The following is a 16,858-nucleotide window of genomic DNA, read 5'->3' on the forward strand; positions in this document are numbered from 1 at the left end:
ATGGCATGCGGCATGCTTCATGCTCCGTGCACATGGCCGTGTAAGAGATCAGGACTCTTGGGTTCTTTAAAAGCTTGAAGACCTGACCGTGCTGGACTCGCCTCCCACGGGGCCACAGCTCTCTTAGTTGCAGACCAGCTGTTCCCAGCAGACCTGTGTATTCTCTCGTCACCTTCTGGTCTCCTGATGTCCTTTATCACATGGTACTGGTGACTACAGTAAGCCTACAGTGAGGTGATTTAACTAAGATTGGGTTTAGTTCTGTCATGAGGGGCTGGTGGTGGTCAGACTGCGTGGCACAGCGCTCCACCGTGTGTGGGCTCACGCTCCTTCCACCTCGTGTGTCTTCGGTTTCTGGGGTTGCTCCTGGCCCGTGGTACCTGCTGCGGCTCCAGCCATCAGGTCCGCACTCCGGGTGCGCGGGGAAAGGGGGCGAGACAGCCTGAGCCTCTCCCTCAGGACGCTTCCTGTAAGTCTCAGCACCCGCTGTGCTTCCACACTGTAGCTCAGGGCTTGGCGACACAGCCACCCGAGGGCACAGAGACTCGGGCCTGTGTGTGTCCTGGGGGGCCCTGTGACCCTCTGAGCAACAGAGGTTGGTTTGTTACGGAAGAAGAGGGGCCGTGCTGATGGGAAACGGCTCCCCGGCTGCGGCACTCCCCTGTTCCTATCTTGCTCGCGTTTTGTTTTTGTGGTGGATAAACACTTCTGTGCACATGTCACTAGGACAAACGGACAGACAGGTGGGGCACCAACGGTTTCTGAGACCCAGTGGCTGCTTATGTGTGCACCAGCCTCGCCCTGGCGTGGATATTGAACTTAGCAACCTTACCTAAAATGTAACAACTTTTTTTGTTGTTAGGTGTCATTGAGTTGTTTCTGACTTACAGTGACCCTACTTACAACAGAATGAAACACTGCCTGCTCCTGACCTATCATCACATTGCTATGCTTGAGCCTGTTGTCACAGCCATTGTGTCAACCCATCTCATTGAGGGTCTTCCCCCTCTTGGCTGACCATTTATCAAACACTATGTCCTTCTTCAGGAATGGTCCTTTGTAACAACGTGACCAAAGTATGAGAGGTGAAGTCTGGCCATTCTCACTTCTAAGGAGCATTTGTTCGTTTTTCTGGCACCCATGGTGCATTCATTTTTTTTGCCAACACCACAATTCCACGCTGTCAACTTTTATGTCTTTCTTGTTCACTGTCCAGCTTTTGTATGCATATGAGGCAAATGAAAATGCCATGGCATTTTCGTCTTGAAGGTGACATCTTTGCTCAAACTACAGAAACTGCATGTGTTAATTTTAAGGAAAAGTGTTAGGCTAGGGAGCATGGTCTCTTAGGAATTGGGGTTCCTGGATACCGCAAGCTGAACAGCTGCTGCTGACACAACCACCTTGTTTCAGGTGAGCTGGGCGACAAGATTCCAGACCACGGCTTCCTTTTTCCAGAATATGAGATTGTGAGAGAGACAGAGGACGAGGTCCCTCCTGACGTTCTAGATGAGGACGACGACGTGGAGCCTGCAGGGAGTGTGGGTAAGGGGGCAGTCTCAGAAGTCGCTCACTGAGTGGTTCAGCTGAAGTCGGGAAGGATGCTCTCGGCAGGCCGAGATGGGTGGGAGGGCGGCAGGTGATTCCACATAGCACAGAGGGGACCAGCTTCCTGCCCCCGGCCCTGACACTGGTCCAGCTCCCTGTGGAGACAGCTCGGAAGGGGGTGTCTAGATCGGTGAGGCGCACATGACAGCAGACACCAGGTGCCTCCCCCCAGCCAAGGTCCCTCTCATAATGGAGGAGGTCCTGGGGGCGCTTGGTGCAGTGATGGCCTGTGGCGAGAACCCTGAGGGAGTGCTCTCTGCTACTTCCTGGCTGTGGGTTTCTGGTGCAGTCACCTGGGAAATGCGTTCATACCTGTAGCCCTGTGCCTGCAACCTCCTGCTGGCACCCAGGCCACCGAACGCTGTCTCGTTCACATCCTGCCTGCAGCCTGGTTGATAGTGGTGCACATCTCCCAGGAGAGCCCTCTGCTGTCCTGAGTGATGCCTGCCCACATGACTAGGATCAGAACTGGATTTTGAGCTGGCTCTATTTCCTCAATAGGAATTCCTACAATATCCAGCTTGGCCTTTAAGTTCAAGGTCACTTTGTGAACTTGTACTTTATGCAAGTCGCTTACTGCACAGCAGGCATGCTAGGGTCCTGGCGTGGGCCTGGGCTGGCGGCTCACACTCTGAGCACTTGGAGCACTGACCCACAGGAGACCCGACTGCCACGAGAGAGTGAGGACATGGTTGATGCGTGGTGGTTTACTTGTGTGTACTACTTTCACAAAGGATAAAGCATCATGAGGATTTCCAGAGTCATGGTCCCCATGGCATACATGACAGGTCATGTCCTGTGGTCATGGTCTCCATGTATATGACACTCCACCCGTGGTCGTGGTCCCTGTGTCATACATGTCACAGAACCTGTGGTCATGGTCTCCATGTTATATGTCACACTACACCCATGGTTGTAGTTCCCTGTCGTATGTGTCACCAAACCTACGGTTATAGTCTCAATATTGTATGTAATGCTGCAGCATGGGCATGGTCCCTGTGTCATACGTGTCACAGAGCCTGTGGTCATGGTCTCTGTGTTGTATGTCACACTACACCCATGTTCATGGTTCCCATGTCATATGTCACTGAACCTGTGGTCATGTTCTCCATGTATGTCACACTGCCCCTGTGCTCATGGTTCCCATGTCATGGAAGCTATGGTCGTGATCCCTGTGTCATACATGTCACCAATCCTGTGATTATGTTCTCCATGTTATACGTCACACTGCACCTGTGGTCATGGTTCCTTTGTCATGTGTGTCACTGAAGCTGTGGTCATGGTCTTCGTGTTGTATGTCACACTGCACCTGTAGTTATGGTTCCTGTGTCATACATGTCACTTAACCTGTGGTCATGATTTCCATGTTGTACGTCACCCTACACACAGTTATGGTTCCCATGTCATACATGTCACTTAACCTATGGTCATGGTCTCTGTTGTATGTCACACTGCACCTGTGTCCATGATTCCCATGTCATACATGTCACTTAACTTTGGTCATGGTCTCCGTGTCATAGAAGCTGTGGTCATGGTTTCTGTATTGTATGTGATGCTGCACCTGTGGTCATGGTCCTGGTGTGGTACCTGTCGTGGAACCTGTGGTCATGGTCTCTGTATGGTACATGATAGTGCACCCGTGGTCATGGTCCCTGTGTTGTATTTCGCACTGCATCCATGGTCATGGTCCCTGTGCCATATGTCACCCTGCACCCGTGGTCGTGGTCCCTGTGTCGTACGTCACCCTGCATCCGTGGTCCTGGTCCCCACGTGGTATTTGTTGCCCACATCCCATTTAGGACTGTTCTCTCTGTCGTGTTCGTGAGCTCATGCTAGTGTAGGTGCATCTTAAATGTCTCTTTTGAGCTGTAAAACAGCAGGTTAAGCAAGAAGGCACAGAAGAGTGGGGAAGGTGCAGGCCCTTGATGGCCTAAGAACAGAGTGGAGGAGAAACAAGGACCTCCCCCAAGAGCCAGTCCCTGAATGTGTACATCTAGCCCTTAGACCCTGAGATCCTACAGTCTTACAACTTGAGGCTTGAATTCTTTTCATTAATTTTGTTTTTACCTTAAGAAATGCCGAACATGTTCCTCCCTTTGAGTTTTCTAACTCCAGCTCTTTTGCACATTTGCTGCTTCGTTTTCTCGAGCTGCCCTTTGGCGGCTTGTGCTCAGCTCTCTGACGTCATCATCTCATGCTTTCACTTCCTGCTCTTCATTCAAGAGCAAGTTTCAGAGGCTCTCTCACATCCATGTTGGTCTTTTTTTGCCCGTCTTTTTTAATGACCTTTTGCTTTTTTCATGTATAGTGTCCTAGATGTTGCCACAACTTGCCTAGCATTTGGTCAGTAGTGTTTAGTACATCAGATCTTTTCTCGAGGTGGTCTTTAGATTTATATCGAATGACCCAGGAAGGATCAGAAATAGGTAAAAATAGCACACAGTCACTGTACCAAAAAGAATTGGTGACAATCAGCCATCTCAGGAGGTAGCGTATGATCAAGAACTAATGGTGTTGAAGGATGAAGTCAAAGGTTCCGTTCCCTGATGGCATTGGCAGAACACAAGTCTCCAAGAATTGACGGAATACTCATTGAGATGTTTTGATAAACGGATGTAGTGCACTCATCTATGCCAAGAAATTTGGAAGACAGCTACCTGGCCAACAGACTGGAAGAGATCCATATTTGTGCCCATTCCAAAGAAAGGTGATCCCACAGAATGTGGAAATTATTGAACAATATCATTAATATCACACACAAGTAAAACTTCTCTGAGGAGAATTCAAAAGCAGTTGCACCGGTACATAGAGAATTTCCAAAAATGCACACTGGAGGCTGAAAAGGACGTGGAATGAGGGATGTCATTGCTGATGTCCGATGGCTCTTGGCTGAAAGCAGAGAATGCCAGAAAGACGTTTACTTGTTTTATTGACTACACAAAGGCATTCGACTGTGTGGATCATAAAATTGTGGATACCATTGAGAAGAATGGGCATCCCAGAGCACTTGATGTTGCTCATCAGGAACCTGTACATAGACCAGGAGGCTGTCGTTCAAACAGAGCAAGGGGATCCTGCATTTAAAATCAGGGAAGGTGTGCATCAGGGTTGTATCCTTTAACTACACTTACTTAATCCACAGGCTGAGCAAATAAATCCAGTAAGTGGGACTGTGTAAGAAAAAATACACATCAGGATTGGAGGAAGACTCGGTAACAGCCTGTGATGTGCAGATGACACAACCTTGCTTTCTCAAAGTGAAGACGACTTGAAGCACTTAACTGATGAAGATTAACAATTACAGCCTTCGGTAAGGATTATACATTAACATAAAACAAAAATTGTCACAATTGGATGAATAAGCAACATCATGATAAATGGAGAAAAGATTGAAGTAGTCATGAGGCAGGAGAGGGAAATGAGGGAATTATAACCTTTGCCCAACCCAAGTGGAGAAGTTCTACTGAGCAGTGAAACAACTTGTGAGGCCAGAGGCATGTGGCTCGAGCCAGTTTGAAAAACCATGTGCAGAGAGTGGAAATTGCTCTGCCCTGCTCCCTCTGCCTTCTTCCTCTGACCTGCGCCCCCTCCTCTCTTACGCTCGGGCAGGTTCAACTTCTGTTGAAACCGCCAGCTGCAGGTGCTCTTTTTACAGGTAACCAGTCACCCTCTCACCCCGAGTATCTGGAAGAATGACCCCATAAAAACCCCATGTGATCTTTGTTCGGGCTCAGTCTCTGCATGCGAATCCGTTGAGTGTGTGCTAGCAACACAGAAATAAAAGGGTTTTTTTTTTAAACTATCCTGCCTGGCATTAGCGTTTCCCTTGACGGCTCTGGTAACAGGGCCATTCTAGCCATGGCCTTTGTAACACCTACCAATTGGCTGGGTGGGAGTATCCAAATGTGCAAGTGCGTGAGGCCTACCAGGGGCTTGACCAGCTTGCTGATAACACAGGTGAGGTGCATAGCACCCTTGTGGGGTAGAACTATGCAGATAAGGTGTGTGGAACCCTGACGAGGGACTGGTCAGTTTGGCCCTCCTGCTAGCTTAAAATGAGCCCTCCCAGAGGCAGACAAGGGGACCTCACAACCACCAAGAAAGAAGAACCAGGAGTGGAGCGTGTACTTGGAAGCCAGGCTCCCTGAGCTGAGAACCTCCTTGTCCCAGGAGACAGAGTTCCAAAACCTTGCTGAGATGGTGAGAAATGGCAGCAGCAGATCCAGGAGACCTGGCCGGAGACAGTAGTCTCCTGGCCCATGGTGGGCTTCTGGGCGCACCCAGTGAGAAAGCCGAGTGTCTCCGGGCTGAAGCTTCTGGTGGAGTGGAGGGACAGCGGAGCTAAGAGAGCGTCGTAACACTCGGCCGGGCAGGACAGAGGCCAGACCAGGGGCCTGCAGGCCTGAGGCACAACTGAGAAGAGGCTGTCCTGATCAACAGTTGTGTCCTGACTGTGTTCCTGAACCTAAATTGTAACCAGTTGCTTCCCTGATAAACCCCGTAACTCTGAGTGTGGTCTGTGAGTTCTTTGTGCCCATTGCAGTGAACTATCAAACCCCGCAGAGAAGCAGAGCGTGCCGTGGAAGGGACGGTTGGTGTCAGAATTGGTGTCAAGGTTGGAGGGTGGCAGCACATCTGACCTCTGCTTCATAGGGATCAGCCTTGGGCTGCTGATGAGGCTCCTTCTCCCCCCATGTGACTTTAGAGGAGGTCAGAGGCCTCCCCACAGCATCTGCACAGACCAGTCCCTGGATAGGGACCATGCTTGGTGAAGCAGAGGGTCAGCAGAAAAGGGGGGGGAGGCCCTCCACGAGCTGGATGGACACGGTGGCTGCACCAGTGGGCTCGGGCGCAGCAAGGGTCGTGAGGATGGGGCAGGACGTACACGCGTGTGGTCGAGCTTTGGGCACTCATCCCACCTCAGTGACTGTGTTGTGATTTTTCAGGGGATGTGCTGGCGGAAGAGTTGGAATCCATGGCAAAGCATGAGTCCAGGGAAGATAAAATTTTTCAGAAGTTTAAAAGGCAGATAGCCCTGGAACCCGAGCAGGTAAGCCCGGACTCACGCTCTTGCTTACTCGGTCTCGGGTGGCACTTTGTAAAGGTGTCCTTCATGAGAAGGGACCATGGCCAGGTGTTCTGTCCCTTGCAGCTGCCTGTGCTGTCCCATCACAGCCTGTCTGGAGAGAGAGATTGGCAGTATTGATGCACTGGACAGCTATTGCAAGGCTAACATCCTCTAGGGTTTGATACATTGAGTATGTTTCTGCTAAGCACAGGGGGCATGGGCAAACAATCTTTTTGCCCCATTTCCAACACAGAACAGAGACCCTGGTCTTGTGAACAGAATACAGGCTTTGGAGTTGCAAGGACTCAGCGGCCTCCCACATTGTTTCTTAGCCTCCTGTGTCACCTCACCCACCAGGTGTGGAAACACGGGGTCTGGGCGGAGTGACTGTTCAGTACACGTGTCGTGTCCCCTCCCTTGGTGTCATCTCACCCACCAAGTGTGGAAACACAGGGTCCGACCTTGTTGAGCGTTCAGCACACGTGTGACTCCCTCCACCCTGTTCCTCCATCAGGATGTGCCCTTTAACATCCCTCCTCACAAACGTAACAACCTTGCAGGGAACACAGCTGAATCCCCGGGAGCCAGGCCCCGAGTCCAGTACACACTGGGCCTTCGAGCTGGACGGGCCGAGGTGGCTTTCTGCAGCAGGTGTGTTCTTGACAGCTGGTGGCTTATTATCACCATGTCCACTTGTGGCTTTAATTTTACCCAAACACCGTGTCTCCCTGGGTACTTGTCCTGCCCGATTTCTCCTGTGTCTGTGCCATGGTCATCCCACAGGGAACCAGCTAGACCAGGCCCCTTCTGTGTGATTTGTGGAGGAACTGACTTCTGGCTACAGTGTAGGTGCTCAGTGTCCTCCGTGCAGGTTGGCACATGAGGCCTGGTGAGGGGATGGTGCTTGGGTGAAGGGCACGTGCTGAGAGGACGTGAGCTGGCCGCTGGTCCCACGTGCCTGCAGCCTGGCTTCCCTTCACCCTGTCAAACGTGTGTGCCTCTCGGCAGCTTCCAGGTAAAACGCTGGTGTCTGACTGGGATCCTGGCTCGTTTCAGATTCTCAGGTATGGCCGTGGGGCGGCCCCCGTCTGGATCTCTGCTGACAATGTCCCTCAGGAAGAGGATATCCCAAACTGTCCTTGTGGTGCCAAGAGAGTCTTTGAATTCCAGGTAGGACCTTAAAGTTGTGAGCACCCTGGTACGTTTCCAGACACGTAAACGTTCTTGAAGTTACACAGTCCGCAGTTGGGGTGTGTGGAGGCGCCCTGTGGTTAAGATGGGGTTCCCTACACCTCCTGCCTGTTCCCGAGGGAGTCATCTTCCCTCTTTTCTGGAAAGTACCCTGCCTCTGGGATACACTCCTGTTGTGACTGTCCGTCTGTTGCCTCACCTCTGCGATAACGGCCATTGACACCGTGCCTTTCCCCTACCGCGAGGTGGTGGTGCCATTGGTCTTAGTGCTCCTGCTGCCAACTTGTGCCAGACAACACATTCCTGTCTCAGCCTGCCAATGCTGCTGTAACAGAAACACCACAGGTCCACGGCCACGGTGAACAGAAACTCTTTTCCTCACGGTCCCGGAGGCTGGCGGTCCAAATTCGGGTGCCGGCTCCAGGGCCAGGTCTTTGCCCTTGGCTTCTCTGGCACCCCTGTCCTCGCACGGGCCCTCCCTCTGTGCTGTGCCTGAGCTGGTTGGCGTCAGGCAGCCGCCAGCATGGCTCCATTCAGAGACCCGACACCCTGCTCCCGGGTGGACATCTGCAGGTCCAGCTCAGCCCACACGCGGGCTCTGCCATAAGTGTCCACAGCCCACTCTTAGTGGTCAGTTCTTTCCTGCTTTGAGTTTTCACTGATACCATGTTTTCTCACTCACAGACGGCATGCTGAATCAGGCAGCAGTCCTAAAATTTTATTATGAGATTTGGCTTTTGGTACTTAACTGTGTAGGACGCACATGTCCCTCTGGACTCTGCACTGCTTGTCTGAGATCTCTTGACAGGTGCCTACATGTAGGGCATCTGCACGTGTTACTCACACAGACATGGAATCACCACCAAAAAGGCAACCTACATGTAACACACAGGAACCTGGAAATCATCCCCCAAGGTTCACGTCCAGTAAAAAAGCAGAAAGGGACAAAACTGTTGTAGTCTCACTTCAGGATGCATTTCCCTCCTCCTGTGGGGCCCTGTGAGAATGCATATCCCTTCCTTCCATCTCCAGCAGTTCCAGGTCCCCTCCTGACAGCTGCTCGCAAGGCCAGTGGGAAAGCACCTGCCCAGGAAATCCTGGAGGGGGGAGTGGAGGTGGGTGCTCTGTGTCCCACTGGGCACTGAGATGATGCTTTTGTGCAGAGGGGTGCAGAGCATCATATCCACTTGTGGGGGGAATTACCCTTGAGTGGTGGGTTCACGGAATGAGGAAACAGTGAGGGATAGCCATCTGCTTCTCTGGGTGACAGGGAGTAGGTTAACAGCAGGCCTCCAAGGCCCCTCCCTGGCTATGCTGACATCACAGCTCCCCGGTGGGCCCCCTAGTTGGGAATCTTCTGAAGTGACACAGATGAGCATTGCCAAGTTGAAGCTGCAGTTCAGCAGAGAGCTGCTTGTCTCACGTGGAAAGGGGAGACACCTGGAGGTGGTGGTCCAGAAGGGTGTAGGGGCCTGGGCTTCCCGCCCCTCACAAGCGTCCTCCCCCCAGGTCATGCCACAGTTGCTCAACCTCCTCAAGGCCGACAGCCTGGGCCGGAGCATTGACTGGGGCGTCTTGGCTGTCTTCACCTGCGCAGACAGCTGCACGCTGGGTGCCGGCTATGCGGAAGAGTTCGTGTGGAAGCAGGACGTGAGCGCCACAGCCTAGGAGGGTGTCCCGGGGAGGCAGGGCTGCCGGCAAGCAGGGCACAGGCCGCCTGGGGCATGCTTACGACATCTGAACGTTAGTGAGACGGAAACAGCCACTGAGGAGCACGCTCAAAATCACTTTTTTAAAAAAAGGTCCAGGTTTGGTGGTCTGATGGAGCCTGGTGGAACCCGAGACTATGGCCCCTCGCTGCCCTTCAGGTCTGGAATTGAACCCACTTCTGTGGCTTCCAGCCAAGTAAGACAGGCATATGGAGTGACATTTACATCAGGTAGATACAGTCCTTGGAGGGATCAATCATGGGAGAAAGAAGGACTGTTTATGTACAAGAAGACAGTTTAGGGGGCAGGAGTGCAGGGAGGGAAGGACATGGAAGAGGTGACTATCGGGAGGAAGTGGGAGGGGAGCTGTTGCCCTGTGGGACATTGCAGTCAATGTCATGAGACAAAGTGTGTATGAACAGCTGTATGGAAAGTGAATATGCTCTGTAAACTTGCACCGAAATGACAATAAAAATTTTTAAAAGAAGAAATGGCCAGTGACTGGGACACGGTCTCCATGAAGCCGGCCTGAGTCACTGGGTGGCCTGCAGTGTGGGCAGCAACAGAAGGACAGCTGTCATCTGCCCCGTGGGGAACTGGGGGCCTCGCCTGTGAGTTCACTCGGTGATAAGTAAGGATTATGTGCTTTATTTGGTCAGACGTTCTGAGGGGATTTCCATCTCCCTGCAGTTTACAAAGTTAAAACAGTATTAGACACACACAGACTAATGCCTAATGCCGGCTGGCGGGTGTGGGAGCCCAAGTTGCTGGGGCCCAGGGTGGGCTGTGAGGGTGCGGCACCTGAGCAAATGGGCTACAGAAGTGAGAGAATGGGGGTCAGGGTCATGGGTAAAGGGGACCAGTTCTGGAGACAGGAGCATTGGTGGGAAGGGGTCTGGGGACATGGACCATAGCGCTGTGGTTGCGAAGCAGGGACCAGGGGAAATGGCGATTGGAGGTTAGCAAACTCCTTTGAAATGAGGCTTCAGCTGACAGGCCTGGGTCAGCACCCACCCACCATAGGGGAGACCCGGGCCAGTGATCACCAGGCGGCCAGATGGGAAGCTGGACAGGGCAGCTGCAGCGCTCAGCCCCAGTGCGCTACAGGGCTGGTGGTCCTGAAGCGGCCGTCAGGGGTCGGGGGTCTGCTCTGGGTGCTGCATGCGCGCGGTCTCAGCCCGTGCTCTGAACCAGTGAGGGGTCATCTGGCCTTGAAGTTTTACTGTGGTTCCTCTTCACGTTAATGACGGCCGCCCAGCACCTCTGACCACTGTGTCCCTCCTCTGAGCCTATAGCCCATCCCCCAGGCCTGGCATTCTCCCTGCCCACCTGGCGGGACAGTGTGTGCAGCTCAGAAGCCCCAGGCCTGACTGCACGTGCATGTGCGCATGTGCTTGGTACAGATGCTAGGCGTGCACGTAAGTTACACCGCACGCGTGGGCCACGGTGGTGACGCTGCCTGCAGTCCCTCCGGTGTGACAGTGCTGCTACCCTTGCTCCCTGCTGTTTCCACCCACCGTCTTCCCTCTCCCTCCAGCTGCGTCCCAGCTTCATCTGTAGGCACACGCTGCCCTGTGGCTGCTGCCCTGTGGCTCTCGGGTGTCTGTCCTCAGGGCTGCCTGCCTCCCTGGTGTTACTGTCCGCCCTGGAGCCTGTCGGTCAGCTGGAAATGGAGCCATGGGGTGAGTTCAGTTCCAGGCCTGAAAAGTGTCTAAGGGCCAGTCTCAGGGCTTCCAGCCATCTTTCTCTTAATTTGGGGTTTTGGTCAGTGGTTTCCCATCTGCTAGGACCCCCTGGGAGCTCTGGCAGCATAGTGCCTAAGGCACTTGACTGCTAACTAGAAGGCTGGCGGTTCAAACCCACCAGTCAATCCTCGGAAGGAAGATGGGGTAATCTACTTCCGTAGTGATACTGCCTCGGGAAACCCAAGGAGGGGTCACTATGAGTCGGGTCCAACTCAATAGCACATAACAACAAAGGACCTCCTAGTGCCCCTTTCAGAGTGGGCCGTGGTCACTGGGCACCATCTCCTGATCTCAGGATCCTGGAGGCTGGGGTAGGCTCCTTTCAAAACCACTTTACTGGAAGGATCGAGTGCTGGCAAGTCCCTGTGACTATGGTGAGAGAGCCCAGGGCGACTGGAGGACATGCCAGGTCACTCATTTCTGGGCAGTTTATCCTGTATTGTGACCAGCATGAAATGTGGATTAAAACAGCAAAACACAGGTGGTTTTAGGATGTGTCCTGCAGCGGCAGCCCACAAGTCAGAGTGCCCCTGACCATAGTCTGACTCTGCCGGGAGCAGCGTGTTTTATGACGCACTCCGAAAACAGTGTGGGCAGCGACTGTCCCGCCCCGGGGCAGATGGCTGATGCTGAACCACCCTAGGCGTCCAAACCGGAGAAACAAAATGTTTAAAAAAGATCTTTACTTGCCTGAAGAAATACAAAAACTGGCTCATGGGAAAAACCAAACAATGAAAAAGTCCAATCTATCGCAGGGTGGCTAACTCTGGACGCCCCTTCAGCCGCCTGGTCGGCAGCAGGGACCGTTCACCTGCAACTCGGCAAACGGCACCCTGTGCAGTGGCCCCAGGGTCACGTGCAGTCGGTCGGCCTGGAGCCTGAGCCGTCGCAGGAACCCGCTGGGGACGAGGGGGTGCGGGCGTGCACGAGCCGTCACGTCGTCTTCCGGAACCCTTTCAGAATCGGGTAGATGTTCTCGAAGGCCTCGTAGATCTCGGCTCGGACTTTAGCACCTGGGCAGGGGGTGGATTTCCTATCTCAATGTGCTGCCCTGGAGAACTGCTGCGCGAGAACTAACCCCAAGTCTCCACACCGTCGGGTGAGCAGACGCAGGCACCGAGCCACGGCATCCCTGCTCACAAGCCTATCGCTTTTAAAACGAAACACTCCTCCAACTTAATTCAGAGCAGGGGCCAGATGCGTCTCCCACAGCACCACGGTGAGGCAGCCAGAAAGGCGGCCTCTGACGGCTCCCCCCAACCAGCCCCCTAAGCCCCCCTCCGGCCTCATGATGACACTGCTGGTACACACGGGCTCCCAGACGACCCCACCCCCGAGGGCGACCCCGGCTCCCGAAGCCACCCCTGCTCCTCCCAGATGATCCTGCCCCCGAGGGCCACCCCAGCTCCCGGAGCCACCCCAAGTCCTAGCACAGGCTCGCCCCATGAAACAGGACGTGATGTCATGACTCACCTGTTAACACAACTTTTCCCGAAACAAAAATCAGGAGAACAATCCTGGGCTTGATCATTCTGTAGATTAACCCTGGGAACAGCTCTGGTTCGTAGCTGAAAACCAAAGACCCAGCAGGCAGGTGAGCAGCCCCGAGGGCCATGCTTCCAGGCCCGGGGAAGCCCGGGTGTGCACGGCTGCTCCCAGCAGACCGACCACTGACTGCACAGCCGACCAGCCTGCCTGTTGCCACCCTCTCCACATCCTGGGTCACGGCAATGGATCCTTAAGGCCTAAGACACTGAAGTCTGCTCCTCGCTCCCGTGTCCCTCACACAAGATGCTATCGAGCTGTAAACGCTGGTCACCAGCCGAGAGGAAATGCAGACGCTGGCTTGAGCATGAAGCTCCACCACATCCTGACCCAACCGGCCTCTTTGGTCTGACCCAGGAGCTGGGCTGTGGAACACGGCTCGGCCGGGGGACCCAAGTGGGGCAGGAGGCCGGCATGGTTTCCACACCCACCAAGAAGCCCAGGGGCCTGAGGCACGTCTCGGCCAGGGGACCCAGCAGGGCAGGGCGCCAGCATGGTTTCCACGCTCAGCAAGAAGCCCAGGGGCCTGAGGCACGTCTTGGCCGGGGGACCCAGCAGGCCAGGGCCTTTGCCTTTTCAATCCTCCCTGAGAAGCAGTAAGGAAAGTAGGTAGAGGGATACTGCTGTCACTGGGGGTCACTGCCACTGCTCTTACAACACGGACGAGGAAAAAGGCTCTGAAAACCGGTAAGACGGCTACGAGAGCCACGGGCCCGAGGCGTTCTTTAAGCTCTGTTCCCTGGGCACAGACGTGGTCAAGAAGCGCAGGAGAGGCATCAGGTGTGCTGGGCAAGGGTTTCCCGTGTCACGGAGGGGACCCCGGCGGAGGCCGTGCTGGGGACGGAGCACTGAGCTGTCCGCACACCAGCCCGTGTGTCACGTGGGGAGAAGCGGGCAGAGAGAACCCCGGCTGAGGCCTCGCCGGGGTACAGGCCCGCCACGTGGTGCGCGGGTGCACAGCGCTCACCTGCTGAACTGCTGGTGGGTGAGCACCAGGCCCTCCAGGCGGATGGGGAACTTCACGTCGCAGCTGCCCACCATGTTCTGGATCTTGAAGTCCAGGAATTTGGCCGGAAAGCCCAGCTTCTGCACCACCCTGGCGTACTTACGTGCCGCCAGCCTGGACAGCTCTTCACTGAGGAGAAATACGTGCAGGGTTTACCCTCCAGGCTGATGAGACAGTAAGCTAGATGAACAGCTTGTAAATGACTCGTAAAAAGTCCAAATGAAGGAAAACACTGTAAGCTGGCCGCTCTTTCCCAGCAGGAGAAACGGGGCACTCCCGGCCCAGCAGGGCCCTTTCTGTTCCCCACGCTCCCGAGGCCTGGGCTTCATGCATGTGAGACGTGGCCTCGTCATCGCCACGATATTTCACACACAATCTCCATGGAGACCAAATGCCTGTGTCTGCAAGAGTGGTGCAGGGCGCACTCGGGACAAGGCACAGTCAGTTCCAGCCAGGCTCTATGCCCTGACCCCTCCCCAGCGAGCTGTCCACCTGGGTTCTCCCCGGGGAGCTACCCGCCCTGTCCCCCCCCCAGCGAGGCTGTATATGTACCCCATGCCGTCCCCAGTGCACCGTCTACCCCGTGTCCTCCCCAGTGAGCCGTCCACTGTGTGCTCCCCCGCGAGACTGTGTATGGACCCCGTGTCCTCCCCGGCGAGGCTGTGAATGGACCCCTGTCCTCCCCGGCGAGGCATCAGCCCCGTGTCCTCCCCAGTGAGGCTGTGTATGTACCCCAGGCCCTCATCTGTTGGCAAAGACGCTGAACTGGCAGCACGGAGCTCGTAAAAGAGGAGAAGGGAGCAGCTGTGACACATGGAGCACAGCCCGCGAAGGAGGGATGACAAGGGCACCAGCAGTGGCTGGTGCTGCTCTTCTCCTGGGGAAAGCAGGTTAACCGTGGTTCTTATTTTGGTAAAATAACCATGGTACCCAGGACAGCCTTCCATCTGCAAGTCCTCTGGGACAAAGGGCTGGATGCCACGTGGATGTCTGACACACATCAACGCAGCAGCTGCTTCTGTCCCCATCTGGAGAAACAGAAGACAGGCCTGCTGTATGCCTGGGCCACGTGGAGGGCGGGCCGGCACCTGCCCATACACCATAACCATCTCTAATGACCACATCTGCCTTTGTTCACTCCATCTCAGGCTTTCTGTCGCCCACTTTCATCTGTCAGTCAGGCACATTGCTGGGCACAGGCATGTTTTCAGAGGGGTCCATGTCTTAGCATGACCCCACCCCGTGACTGACAGCCACAGCCCTATGGCTCCTGACCCGTTTCTCTCCAGCTGCAGGGGAGCTTTGTTAGGTCCAGCTCTCTAATCATCCAGCACCCACACAACGCTGTGGCCACCTGCCAACACCGAGGCTGCACCTACCTCTTGGCACCAGTGCATACCATCTTCCCAGAGCTGAAGATGAGCGCCGTGGTCCGAGGCTCTCGAATCCTCATGATCACGGCAGCAAACCGCTGGAGGCCAGAGAACGGGGTTAGCGAAGTCACCTCCAGGGCCGAGTGGTGGTGGAACCAGCCCAGACCCATGCCCCAGACCCACACCTCACATACTGCCGCGGCTGTGGAATGCCTGCTGGAAGCCCAGACCCTCCCAACCCTGCCGGCTCTCGCGCCTGTGGGTAACTGGCAGGGTGTCCTAGGAACAGGGACTTGAGGGTCAGCAGGCCTTTTCTGCCTCTGGAGGGACTGGGTCGGATCTAAGTGTCTGCTGTGGGGAGGCCCCTTACTGACTCGGAATCAGCCCCAACGTGGGACACCCCATAAAGATAGGCTCAGTCTACTTTCAGTTCCTGCTATTGGTATTTTAAATAGGTTGGCTCCTCAGAGAACTGTTTGTTGCCAAAAGTGGAAAGAATATTTTAACTGTGGGCTGAACTGTTTTAACTGTGGCTGTGCTTACTCAATTATGTCAGAAGTGGCCAATTCCTTTGAATAACTTTAAACGTCCATATACGTACCCACGTTAAGAAAAAGCAGATGCGACGTCCCTCCTCGAGGCGACCATCTGACAGACACACAGCCTTACTTAAAGCCGCTGCGTCTCTCCGACTTTCCCCCACACAGACACAGCCTTCAGAGGCCACGACTTGGAATTTCCTCAATACCCTCTCCTGGCATGCAGTCACATAGCTCTTCACTTCCTCAAAGGTAACATGGCCTAAGCCCTCCTGCCCTTGGTTAGAGGCACCCCTTTAACCAGATCTCCCACGTCAGAGGCTCTGCGCCCACCGCCTCAGTGGGCGTCTCCGTCACGCCCACTGACCGTGCCTTGTCACAGCCCCAGCGTGTGGCCGGGCTGGGAACCGGCAGGGCAGTCATCCCTCCTTCCCTCGTGGGAAACCAACCTCCTCTCACAGCCCGACTCCACTGTCACCTCCCGGCCAGTCTTGTCTCCTCCCTGTACCCCACCCCCAGCTCCCTGCCAGGTTACTTTGGAGCAATCTGTCCTTACAGTTTTCAGACACAGATGTGGGCTCAAGAAGGAGCTCGTGAAGACAGGGCCTGTCACATGGCAGACACTCAAAACATCAGGCAAGTAAATCCTACCAGTTAAAGGTCACCAATAAAAGGCATGGTGTCTAGCCTTAGGTCCTCACACACCCCTGGCCTTCAGACAGAGATTCCTGGCACGTCACGCTGTTAACAGGCAACAAGGCTCTCACCTTGGGGTTGTATTCCGCATTTCGAGCACGAAGTGCAATGGTCTTTAGGTCAAGTTTACATCCAAGATTCACCGTGGAGACAATGTTTCTACAAGAAATTTGAAAGAACACACGATCAGTTGAGTTATGAAGCATCTCTGTGTGTCTGCGTGCGTTGGGGAGATTATGCAGGACCTGACACCTTCCCTGTACTGTATCACGGAGTAGCTCCTGTCTGTCCACATCCTAGGCCCGCCAGGGCCTCTCACCAGGCACCTCACTCACGCTTACAGCCCTGTGTCCCTGTCGCACGTCCCACACCTGCCAG

At 54.5% G+C, this 16,858-nt stretch overlaps 2 protein-coding genes across 2 annotated transcripts in view; one reads left to right on the forward strand and one right to left on the reverse strand.

Moving 5' to 3' along the window:
* Positions 1-9,535, forward strand: part of PDCD2 (programmed cell death 2) — a 37,739-nt gene extending 28,204 nt beyond the window's left edge. Inside the window, exons 5-8 of the mRNA XM_042782259.1 lie at positions 1,414-1,545; positions 6,555-6,658; positions 7,733-7,846; positions 9,377-9,535. Coding sequence (XP_042638193.1) covers positions 1,414-1,545; positions 6,555-6,658; positions 7,733-7,846; positions 9,377-9,535 — 509 coding nt within the window. The remainder of the gene's footprint in view (positions 1-1,413; positions 1,546-6,554; positions 6,659-7,732; positions 7,847-9,376) is intronic.
* A 2,719-nt stretch (positions 9,536-12,254) lies between these two features.
* LOC103205201 (TATA-box binding protein) overlaps positions 12,255-16,858 on the reverse strand; it is a 7,744-nt gene continuing 3,140 nt past the window's right edge. The window contains exons 3-7 of the mRNA XM_007950479.1: positions 16,552-16,639; positions 15,252-15,343; positions 13,834-14,001; positions 12,795-12,889; positions 12,255-12,334 (exon numbers count right to left, since the gene is read on the reverse strand). Of these exons, the coding sequence (XP_007948670.1) occupies positions 12,255-12,334; positions 12,795-12,889; positions 13,834-14,001; positions 15,252-15,343; positions 16,552-16,639 (523 nt within the window). The remainder of the gene's footprint in view (positions 12,335-12,794; positions 12,890-13,833; positions 14,002-15,251; positions 15,344-16,551; positions 16,640-16,858) is intronic.

This window comes from Orycteropus afer, unplaced genomic scaffold (genome assembly GCF_000298275.1).
Source record: "Orycteropus afer afer isolate SDZICR_OR568_19922 unplaced genomic scaffold, OryAfe1.0 scaffold00273, whole genome shotgun sequence".
Classification (NCBI taxonomy): domain Eukaryota; kingdom Metazoa; phylum Chordata; class Mammalia; order Tubulidentata; family Orycteropodidae; genus Orycteropus; species Orycteropus afer.